We start from the raw sequence: 12032 nt of genomic DNA on the forward strand, positions 1-12032 counted from the left end.
TGTTCTTGCTGAGGGCAAGCTAGCACTCAGTTCCTGCCACCCAACATAACATCCACTAAGTTCCAGCTGTTACCAGCATCACTGGTTCCACTGCCAACTCTCTGCTGCCATGGCAGATGCATTTATTTTCTGAATATCAGAGCATTCTCAGGAAATATAGTTGTGTCCCTGAGGCTGGCTGGAAGACTGCTAAATGCCCCTCTGAATAGCTTAGAGGCCACTGTTGTCACACCAGCAATGGCAAGTGGACAGGCACTGTGTTAAGAGTCCAGACTATTCCTTGATCTATTGCCAAACCAAGCAAAAATATCAAATAAAACATGCTAGAGAAGAAAGGAGTAGCTTCATGATCAGGCTTTCAATTGCAAGACTAAGGAAGGAGATTTCTGTAGTTTGTTTAGTGGTTCTTTGGCTCCTGCCTTGCTTGTGCTCAACTTCTCTTTTTATTTAGTTCTCGCTTCCAAGTTATAGTATTATTAACATACAGCTTGCTACATTTAATGCCATTTCCATGGAAGGATCCAAGAAAAACTGATGTCTCCTAATTTTAAAAATGTCCTTCCTGAGGAACTTTGCATCTGTGGCACCTTGTCTCTCACCTGACACAGTTATAATCACATCTGCATCTACCAAGTACTCTCCACAGCAATTGGGAATTTGACTTGTGCATCAGCAGTACTCTGCCCATGATCATTGCTCAGCTGACTGCTAGCAGCCACAGAATCTCTCTGAATCCTGGCTGAGGTAGGATCCGCATCTCAATTCTGTGCCCAGCACACAATACTGGAAGGAGGGCAGCCCTCCTACACATGAGGTCCCACAAACCTCCTGGTTCCCCTCACTTCAGCTCTTTCTGTCTCCACCATGCAGACTTTGTCCATCATCTGCTGGATGTGAAAAGGCAGACAGCCTCTCTGTGACAAATGAGGCAGAAAGGGTGGAGAAGGTGATTTGATAGACCCTGTGGGCCTGCCAGTGCAGAGGAGCAGTCTGAGACCAGAGAAAATCTGATTCCGTGAGTCTAAAGAATAGATGTATGGTTTAAAATACAGAATTCATTTATTGATGCTGTGTGAAATCCTTTTCCTTTCATGAGTCTTTTGGACTCATGAAGAGATGCTGTGGGCTAACAATGAGCTCTAAAAGCCAGGCCACACTTAATGGGACTAGCTCGACCCACTGGGAGATTAAAATGCAACACTTACAGACAGGCTATCTCCACTTTCTATGTTACTTCAAGTTCATAGCTAGAAAGTTCTTCTAGATGTCTCTACGCAGTGTACTAGAGTCGCTAGAAATTAAGCATGATTCTATCACAGGACATTGAAATACAGATCATCCCTGAGTGTTGGAACTCTCAGGAATCCTTCAAAGTCCAGATTAAGTGAACACCAAAGATGATGGCAGGAAATCACTCAAAGGAACACAGATGTAGGCCTGATAATCACTTCACCCTCAAAGACACCTCAGAAGTGGAGCACATTAGGGAAACACTAGCTGATGCTTGTAGAATAGTAAACAGAAATAAACTGACCCTCTCTTCAGAGCCATTGGCAAGAGCCATGTCATTGGGCCAAGAAAGATCTTTGACTGTACAAAAAAAAAAAACCTGCTATGATGTTTTGTAAGAAAATGAAGGTAGGATATCTGCCCTGCAGGTGACATCAAAGAAGCAGAAAATGAAAACACCAAATTGATATTTTTTTTCTGTGTCTCCTGCCTTCTGCACTGACTCCCTCAGCAGCTCAGTTCCAGCTCCCAGGGCTGCTGGACAATTGCCTCAGATCAGCATGTAACAATACTGATGGTGTTGTGGTAATCTCTGTCCCAGTTAAGCAGGTAGTGCCCCATGCTTCCAAGGACATGGGAGTCACTGATTTGAACTGTGGCTGGCTTCTTTGGCAACACCTCTACAATGACACTCATGTGTAAAGCTGGGACAATACCCTGTGTGAAGGAAAGCCACAGAGCTATCTCTGCAATGGGCTGATGTGCTTGAGATCCTTGCGCTGGAGTCCTGCGTTCTCCTCATACTGTTTGTTCCCTTCCCTTAGCAACTCCCACTGTTGTCCACCTGCCCATCCTCAGTGAGGTTGTGGAGCCATCTATCTTAGCAGTATTTCTTCATATTAGATAGTAGTATAATATTCTTAATTAACAGCAGCATACTTAGCTACTCAGAAAGGGCTGAGGCTAGCACTATAAGGCAAGATCTGTGGTCATTACTGCAGATGTTCCCATGAAGGCAATGGTACCAAAACACTAAGAAGAGAAGCTTAGCTATGTAAGCATCCTCTGACACCTGTGTTCTTGAGGCTGGTATTCACTGACTGCAGCCCCAAGCACGTGGCCACAGCTTGCATGGCAGCCTCTTTTGTTCTTTGCCATCTTCTTTCAGCTTTTGTCACTGGGCTGCCTATGCCGGGCCAGCCTGGTGGCAGTCATCTCATGCAGATGTCCCCATTCATAGAGTGGCCTCTTCAGTTCACCAAGTGTCTTGAAGCAATTCAAAGAAGACTGCACTACTTGTCTGGAGGAGGCACCAGAGAGGGTCTCATCATGTGCAGAGCATCCCAGATACCATTTATTTCCACATTCAGATGCTGTTTTGGCTTGGGCAGTGTTGGAAGCTCAGTTTTGAAGGTGTCTGAGGAAGCATTCTTAGAAGACATATTGACACAACCTGTTAATCACATTAATCATAGAATATCAGGGTCTAGTAGGGACCTTGAAAGGTCATCTGGTCCAGCCCCCACTGCCAGAGCAGGGTTACCTAGAGCAGATCACGCTGGAATGCATCCAGAGGGTTCTTGAATATCTCCAGAGAGGGAGACTACACGACATCCCTGGGCAGCTGGTTCCAGTGCTCTGTCACCTTCACACTGAAAAAAGTCCTCCTCAGGCTTACATGGAACCTCCTATGCCTCAACTTGCACCCCTTGCCCACAGCACCCAGGCGCCGCTTTTGTCAGCAAAGGCATGCAGAGAAGGTCTCTCCCCTTGTCTCTGGTAAGGGCTGGATCTCTAAGCCAAGGTACCTCCCACTAAAGCACACAGCTTGACTAAACTGGCTGAAACTTTCCGATGGTGGTCTTGCAGCTCGACAGCCTGTGGCTTCAGAAGCTGCCGCTGGGCGCTGGGGCAGGAGGACAAGGCAGCAGCACAGCCTTGTCCACCGCGCGCTACTTGGCCCCCTCCCTTCCAGCCCTGTCCTTTCGCAGCGCTCAGGAAAGATTAACTCCTCTCCGTGCACCAGAGAAAGTTATTATCATTAATGAAGAATTAAAAGAGAGCGATTAATAAAGGGCCCTTATCTGGCAGCGAGGAGGAGGCTGGACAATGGGAGGAAGATGGAGAAAGTGAAAAAACAATAAATATGAAGCGCGAAAGGAGCCGAGCACTGCTCCCACTTGTTAGATCTCAGCCGCATCTCCTGAGGGGGGAAGGCTCCAAATTGCTAATTACTGCCTCTGAAAAGACCTCGCTCTGATATGTTTGCTGCTGAAAGGTTCCCATTAATGAAGCAGCGATGATGCCGTTTCCCTTTGACTTGCCTTCAATTCCCTCCCTGAGCTTCCTCCCAAGCCGGGAACAATGAGGCCTTGGGAGCTGGCGGCTCCCACAGGCCTCTCGGAGACTAGGCCGGGGGCAGCCGAGTGAGGGGAGCCGAGCTGGCTGTGAAATATGGAGGGGGGAGATAAGGCAAAGACAGAGGAAAGAGGCTCACTCCCAGGAGCCCAGGGAAAATTTGCAGTTATTATGAAGGAGATGAGACAGATTAAAAGCCCTTGTGTTCTGTGCTGCCCTTTTATTTAGTGGCTTCATCTCCGAGATGAAAGAAGTTGGAAATGACTTTCTCTGCGTTTTGCTGCAAGAAGCTTCACGGCACATTTTTTGACTTTATTCCTCTCTTTGTCTCTTGTCCCCTTTCTGTCTCTTTTTTTTTCTTTTAACCCCTAGAAGGTTTCACTGAGAAACACCATGGGACCAGGCAGATAATTTGCTTGGGTAGAGCATCAACCCCTCTGACTCTCCCTGTCCTACTGGCCTGTACCTCTCCGCTGCCTGCCAGAGAAGAGCTGAGCGAAGGTTTTGCAGCAAGAGCCAAGCTTCCTGTCCTGCTCACCTTGGAGACACATCTCGCAGTGAACATCTGCTCTCCCACCTCCAGGCCCAGCAACAGTTTAGCGCTGGTGAGCGCAGTCTCTGGGCAGGAAAAAGAAACCCGTAGGTACAAAACGCAGTGATGTATAACAATGTATAACTGGTCTAAGAGTGCCGAATGCTTTGCACAGCCATGCGCACCAGTTCGTTGCCTTGACTCGGGCCAAACGCTGGCATCTGCTGAAATGTGGTTTCAAATGTGAAAAATGGCAAATGAAACTGGCCAAGGGGAGTACAGTTTATACCAGCTGCAAAACAATTTGTTGACCAACAGAAAAACAGTGAACTCGTTGGGGAAACGAAGGGAGAAGAAAACAGAGTGGGCTTCTGTTGCCATCTCTGCAAGACATCCAAACATAGTATTTTGTGTACATAATTGTTTGACTGGTTTGTTATCTTGCCTGGAATGACAGTCAGCACTGAGTGCTTGAAATGAAGGGGTGAGAAGCTCTGAAGTGGATGTTTACAGAATAACCTTCCCATCAGGGGAGTTTCTCTCTAACGCAGACAGTTTGTAGCTGGTTTATGTCCTGAAGCATGAAAAGGGATTGCAGTGGTGGAACAGGATTAGATTTTAGGAAGGATTGGCTCTCAGATCTGAGAGTAAAAAGAAGACTCCTGTATTAGAAATAGGAAGCTGGCAGAAAAACAAAATACTGAAGTAGGGTGACTTACTACCACCAAAAGTGTTGTTAAAAAAAAAGCAAAGACAGACTTGTACAGACAAATTGGTGCGCAGAAATGAACCTAAATGAAGTCAGCTATTGGAAACAAGATAGCAATTATCTACCTAATGACTGATTTTCTTCTTCTAATATTTCTTTTCCAAGGAAATTTCTCAAAGAGCTTAAAGGTAATGAAAATGTTAAAGTGACAGCTCAGACTGACATAGAGGACTAGGTAGAGAAACAATATGTAGAAATCTCTGTCAAGCTAAATGATGACAGTCCTATAGGCATGCAGGAGTTAGTGGCAAAGTCCAGGATTTGGTTATTTTTTAAGTATCTTGACAAACTAGGGAGGGTTCCAGAGGACTAAGAAAAAGCAAGTGCTTTACTAGTCTTTGAGCAGAGAGTAAAGAGGCAGTGATCTTGGCAATTATCATCCTTTCAGAGTAACTTCTGTTCCTGGTGACACGATGGAATAAAATGAGGCAGTAAAAAAAACAACAAAACAAAACCAAAACAGAACAAAAATTCCACCAATGGGTAAGAGATCTACGAGCCATAAGCAGCAGGATGGATTTATAGAGAACAAATCACATCAGACAAACATGATTACTTTCTTTCATAGAATTTACAAAATTAGTGAAGAGATTGTCACAAACATCATATACCTGAGCTTCAGCAGCACCTCTGATGCCCTGACTTGAAAACGAACTGGTGTTGGCTTGAACGTCAGTGCAGTCGGCTGGGTTAAAGAAAAAAAACAGCAGCCAGCAAAACAAAGGTGGAAGAGTGGAAATAAAAAGGAATGCTAGGCAGAAGTGGATGTTGGCAGGGTCACAGCTGGCTTTACTCTGATGGCTGCTAGTGCTGTGTAAAACAGGACGAGAAGAGGTACAAGGCTCGAGGAGAGATGAGGCGGTGATGTAGGAGATAACTGTAATTGTGCACGTCAGGTTGGAAATTAGTTACAGCAGCGAAATGGAGGACTTTGAGTACTGAGTTTATTAAAAGAAAAACACACACACACCCCCAAAAAAAAGGGGGGGGACACAACTAAAGGGTAAGTCTATTGCGAAGGCTGCCCCGTTAGCAGGTAACTGGTCTGCAGCGGCTCCGACAGCGGAGCGCAAACCGGTACCGAGAAGCCACCAACACGCTGGCGTTCCCGGTCTGAGAGGCGGGGCGGAGCTCTGCAGGCCGGGAGGCCGCCGTGCGGCTCGCAGCGGCCTCTCGGCCGGGCCAACCCTCGCCCGCCCCGCCGCCGCCAGACCCGCCCTGCAGGCGGGGCGGCCGAGGAGGAAGTGGCCCGGGGAGGCCGGAAGCGCCGGTGACGAGGGGGTGCGGAGCGGGACGCTGGGCGGTGAGCGGGGTGGCGGTAAGGCCCGGCCGAGGGGCGGTGGGGGCGGGAAGGAGAGCGGTGAGGGTAGTGCTTTCCCGGCGGGGGCGCCTGGCGGAAGCGCTGGCTTCTCAGAGGAGGGAGGCGGCGGGGCCGGGTACCCTGAGGGCGCTCGGACTGAGGAGGACGGCCTGCGGCAGCAGGTGCTCCCCCGGGCTGGAAGTGCGGGTGTTTGAGCCCGGTGGGAGGTGGGAAGAGAAATCCCACTACTGTAAGACATGAGCAGGGAGAGGGAGGTGGTGGGGTGAGGGATTTCGGCAGGACTTTGGGCTTGGCATACTGACCGTCCTGAGTGGAAGCGATGGGATTTTTTGTCAGTAGGAGTTGGGGCTTGGTCTCATATACGCTGTTCTAAGGAGCGCAGGGTCCTGCGCTCCTCATTTCCCCCTTGTGCTGATGCCGGCTTACAAAGTATCTGTTCTACCCTCAGCTTTGCTGCTTGTCTACTTTTTGGAAGACTTTGTTTACTGAGTAGGCTAATCCTTCTCTGTGGCTTACTGGCAACAGTTGGTAACCTAGTTGTTGGCTGTCATAGCCTTAAGATGTGTAATACAGCGTGTTGCTTCAATGCAAAAGCTGCAACCTTAAGGCCTTTCCAGACAGAAAGCACTTGACCCAGCTCCTGCAATGTCAAGATCTCTGCTACTGTGGTTAGAAAAATGATCTAATCCTTGCAGAAGGAGGGAGTAAGCGTTAGCCCAGGAAGTGGCAGTTGTCTTGCATTGGGTTCTCCAAGACAACTCTGAAGTAAGTATGTAACTTGGTTAACGTTACAGAAGCTATAGCATGCTCTAGGCTAGTGGCATTTGTGGCTGGTGATAATTGTCTGTTGTCATTTTTTTGTAGGCATTGCCAATGGATGAACTGGTGCATGACCTGGCCTCAGCCTTAGAGCAAACTTCAGAACAAAACAAACTAGGGGAGCTATGGGAAGAGATGGCCCTAAGTCCACGGCAGCAGCGGCGGCAGCTTCGCAAGAGACGGGGTCGTAAACGACGCTCAGACTTCACACATCAGGCAGAGCATGCCTGCTGCTACAGTGAGGCCTCAGAGTCAAGCTTGGACGAAGCTGTCAAGGATTGCCGTGAGGTGCTGACAGCCAATTTTAGTGACTCTGATGACATGGCAGTGGCCAAACGACACCCAGCTCTCAGTGCCACTCTGAGGAGCAAGCAACACTCGTGGCATGAGTCAGACTCCTTTACAGAGAATGCACCCTGTCGACCTCTCAGGCGCCGACGGAAAGTGAAACGTGTGACATCTGAGGTGGCTGCCAGTCTCCAGCAAAAGCTCAGGGTGTCAGAGTGGAACTATGAGAGGGGCTGCAGGTTCAAGTCAGCCAAGAAACAGCGTCTTTCACGCTGGAAAGAAAATACTCCTTGGACATCATCCAGTCATGGCTGTCGTGAATCAGGAGAGAACAGGCCCTTCCTCAGCAAAGGTGGAAGGAAGGAGCGGATGGAGTGTGAAGCAGATGAGCAGAAACAGGGCTCAGATGAAAACATGTCAGAATGGTGAGATCTTGGTTTCTTCTTTGTGCTAGTCAGATAGTCACTTTGTGTGCAGCTGCTTGTGAATCCTGTACCTTGCTTTCAAAAGTTCTCATCAAAATTATTCAGCGCTATTCTCTTTTTGAAGAGGATAAATATCTCAGCTGCTTCTAAACTAGATTTCTTTCCTGTTAGTGCTGTACTGATGACCAACAGCACTTCCTTGAAAACTTGGCAAGCTAATGTGTTTTGGCTTCTGTTATACAAGGAGCCCTCTGAAGTGTCTGTGGCCCTGCAGCTGCTACAAAGTGGCATGCTTGCGGCCTAAGGTTTAGAGAGCAAACTCACCTCTTGGTGCTTGTCTTGCATGATTGATACAAACAGATTTAATTTCTTGTTTTCAGAATTTACCATGAGTAGTAGTAGAGAACAGATGAGATCTCCTGTTGTGATTGCTCTGAGCAGGTACTGTGTAAACCTCAGTCAAAACATCTTGTTCGTGATTCTGGATCTCTGCTCTGGATCTGGAGTAAGGTCCTGGAAGGCTAGCTGTGGGGACAATGTAGTGAGAAGTTAAAGAATTTGGGGAAAACTTGCATTACTTAGAGAATAAGCCTGTTCAAACAGCGGGGTCTGGCATGCCTCCATGTCCCGTTTTGGAGAACGTTAGTGCATTTGTGGCAGAATCTCATACAAGAGATGAAAACAAGACACATAAATGTTGTAGTTTGAATTATGTGTCACTCTTGGGACGTTTTCCCCTTGAAGTGTGACTTTTATTCTTTCTGTGGAAGGTTTGGGGGTTATAGAACTGGTTCTGTATGAAAAGATTTTTCAGCTTAGAAAATAAACAACTACTGAGAACTGAATGGAGATTTCTTAATGAACGGCATACAGAAAGTGAGCAATCTTGTTTATTTCCTAATTGTATTGTGTAAGAAGGAGGAGACAAACAGCAGAAAAAGTATTTGTTCCTTGAAGTACAAGGTTTGGGACTCCACTGTGTAACATTGTAGAGGTAAAAACTTAAGTACTTATTTCCAAAAGGAGGATGTGGAGAATAGATTGATCAGGGGCTGTTGAGCACTGCATTCCAGATGGAAGATGTGGCTCATGAAATCCTGAATCTGCTGAGTGTTAGAAGCTTGAGAAATATGCAGAGGTAACAGGCAGTCTGTATTTGTCGTGTTCTTGTATTCTTTCCTCAAGCGTCCACCATAATAGACACTATCAGACAGAGAACACTGACTTTGGAAAGTAATTGTTTGATCCAGTATAATTGCTCATATGTTAAGGTTCATTGATGTGTTCTGGATGCCTACCTCCTGCAGTTTGTCATAGTGGACAGGTGGCACTTGTGTATCAAGGGCTTCCTGTGTAATATCTGGAAATACAGACTTCTCTATGGTATTTTCTGAGAGCCAGTCAAGAGCATAGTGTGTAATACAACTTCACTGTCCTGATCCAGGGGACCACTATTGCATTTTTTCTGAATTGGTGTGGTATGTATGTAAACTTTACAGGGTGGAAGTAGCAAAAAAGTGTCTTTTTTTCTCCTTAAAAAGCAATATAGTAACTTTTTAATTTTAAAAATGGGGCACAAAGTGGGCCTTTTCGAGAGACTCCTGGATGCCTTTTTTGCTACTCAGAAGCAGTTTTATATTTTCAGAGCTAGTTGTTTGTAGTCCAGGAAAGGGAATGTGCTGAGTAGCCCCTGAAATGTTGCACGTCAGTGGTGATGGGCTGAGAGATACCCTGACTTGATGTGGCAGCGATGGACAGCGTTCCTTGAGAACTTTTTCTTCGCCAGTCAGTCTGTTCCATCATGTCAAGCTTGAACTTAAACCAGCCGGCTTTCATCCAGCCTTTATTTGTGCCAGCCTTTGAAAGAGTAAACAAACAGCTTTGTCTGGACTGTTACTTGAGGACCATGCTGGGAGATCACTTTGTTCTGTCTCGCTTGTCCCTTGCTCTCAAACTAATTATTGTGCAAGCATCTGCATCAAATGACATTTACCATCTGCTGCCAAATCCTTGTGATTCTCTTTGGAAAGCCAGAGGTTAGAATATTTGACCTCTTCAACACCACATGTGTGATCTGTGCTATGACTCACTAGGGAGGGTCAAAGTTGGAAAGAGGTATACCCTCTTCACTGCAGAATATCCTTACAGCAGTGAAGGATCGTGTTTTGGTCTCTGCTGCTCTAAATTTAGCTCTTTGCTGCTAGCAGCAGAGTGAAATTGGCTGTGCTTACCTCGTTCTCTCTGTGCTCTAGCTGAGCTGTTTTTTTTCTGTACTTTGCACAGATGTATAACAAGGACATGCTCTGAGAAAAGGAGGAGAAAATTAGATGCCTAGGAGAATGGTATGATTGCCATCATAAGCTGATGGGAGGGAAAGTGACTGATATGGTTTCTGGGCCTTGTAATAAGTCTGGTGATCTGGTGATTTAGGAAACACTTTGATCCTGAATTGGTTATACTATTACTGCTCTAGCAGAGAGGAGTGTCAAGAAATTAGGCAAACTGGTTTATTTGTTTGTAGGCAAACTAATCTGTTTTTTCTCCCCTCCACTAACACTTGCTTTTCTTGGTTGTGTAGGAATGCAAATACTAAAACACCCAGACTTTTCAGTGCTTTCTAGAAGGCTCTTTATCCTCAGGCAGATCAAAACTGTGCTGTATTCAGTAGATAAACTCCCATTCACATAGAAAGCTTTGGATAAGAATCCTATAATGAGGAGGTAGTTTTTATAGTTTAATCTGGGACTGCAGCTGGGACTGCACCTTGGACTTTTCCCAAATGAAGATGCACTGCATATTGTGATTCAAAGCAAGCTTGAAATAAAATCTTTGAAATTGTTTGCCAAACATGGCAATATGTGAACACAAGCTGGGAGGTGGAAGAATGCACAGGAACATGATGAGGAAAGGGTGATGGTTCTAAATTAGGTAATGATGTGGCTCAAAGCCTCATCTATAAATGATTGTGGAAACAACAGAAGCAGCAAATGGTCTTGGTTTAAGTGGCCATTTGTATATTTGTGCAAAGGTAACAATTAACTGCTAAGAGCCTTAATACTTCAGAAGTAAAGTGCTCTTCAGTCCCTTAATGCTTTGAGACTCCCTGCTTCTGTAATAAAGCAAAGGTAGGTTATTTATTTGATTACTGAAGTTCTTTCTCCTGTTGGTCTAAGCTGAGCACTCCCAGAATGCTCTGGATTTGACTTGAAGGCAGAACAGACCATAGTGCAGGAGCTGCCTGAATAATCTCTTTGAAAGATGTGCTTACTTGTAAGAGGTGTGCAGTTTGTCTAATCTGCTCTCAAGTGCCATAACTATTAATATGGCTTTTTCAAACTGAGGGTTACACTGACCCATCAATGCTCTGTAGACTTCACTGCCTTGCTGCTGATGTATCTGTTGATTTAATCCTGATTGGCAGCTAAGCCTCACCCTACCACCCATTCAGTTGTCTGGGCGGGATCATGGGGAGAGTTGGGAAAGCGAGAAAACTCATGGGCTGAGATAAATTTGGTTTAATAGGTTAAGCAAAACCCATATGCACAAGCAAAGCAAGACAAGGAATTAATTCACTACTTCTTGTTGGCAAACAGATGTTCAACCATCTCCAGGGCAGCAAGGCTCCATCATGTGTAACAGCTACTAGGGGAAATCAATACACCATAGCTTCCAACCGTCCCCTCTTCCTTTCCCCCAGCTTTTATTGCTGGGCATAACATCATATGGTGTGGGATATCTCTTTAGTCAGTTAGGGTCAGCTGTCATAGAATCGACCAGATTGGAAGAGACCTCCAAGATCATCCAGTCCAACCTATCACTCAGCCTTGTCCAATCAACTAGACCATGGCACTAAGTGCCTCATCCAGTCTTTTCTTGAACACCTCCAGGAATGGCTACTCCACTACCTACCTGGGCAGCCCATTCCAATGGTAAATCACTCTCTGTGTGAAGAACTTCCACCTAACATCCTGTCACAGCTTGAGACTGTGCTGGATGTGTTCCTTACTTGCTTCATTGGTTCAGGAAACTGCAGATCTGCTTGCTGTCGGTGCAACCTAAGAAGGAGAGATGGCCTCTTCAGCACTGTTGAGCAATAAATAAAACATCAGTGTATTACCAGCACTGTTTTGGTCACAAATCCAAAACCTCATGCCATAAATCTACTATGAAGAATATCATAGAATCATAGAATGGTTTAGGTTGGAAGAGACTTCAGAGATCATCCAGTTCCACCCCCCTGCCATAGGCAGAGACACCTCTCATTAGAACAGGTTGCTCAAGGCCTCATCC

At 46.1% G+C, this 12032-nt stretch overlaps 1 protein-coding gene across 8 annotated transcripts in view; it reads left to right on the forward strand.

The window, feature by feature from the left end:
* GPATCH2L (G-patch domain containing 2 like) overlaps nt 1-12032 on the forward strand; it is a 90350-nt gene that overhangs the window by 40128 nt on the left and 38190 nt on the right. For 3 of the 8 annotated variants that reach the window (XM_064150222.1, XM_064150203.1, XM_064150230.1), the window contains exons 2-3: nt 3961-4193; nt 7075-7742. In XM_064150222.1, the coding sequence (XP_064006292.1) occupies nt 3961-4193; nt 7075-7742 (901 nt within the window). Of the gene's footprint in view, nt 1-3960; nt 6208-6905; nt 6976-7074; nt 7743-12032 lie in introns of those variants that run through there. The other 5 variants (XM_064150233.1, XM_064150250.1, XM_064150211.1 and 2 more) reach the window with 5 other exon arrangements.

The sequence above is a fragment of the Pogoniulus pusillus genome, chromosome 1 (genome assembly GCF_015220805.1).
Source record: "Pogoniulus pusillus isolate bPogPus1 chromosome 1, bPogPus1.pri, whole genome shotgun sequence".
Lineage (NCBI taxonomy): Eukaryota > Metazoa > Chordata > Aves > Piciformes > Lybiidae > Pogoniulus > Pogoniulus pusillus.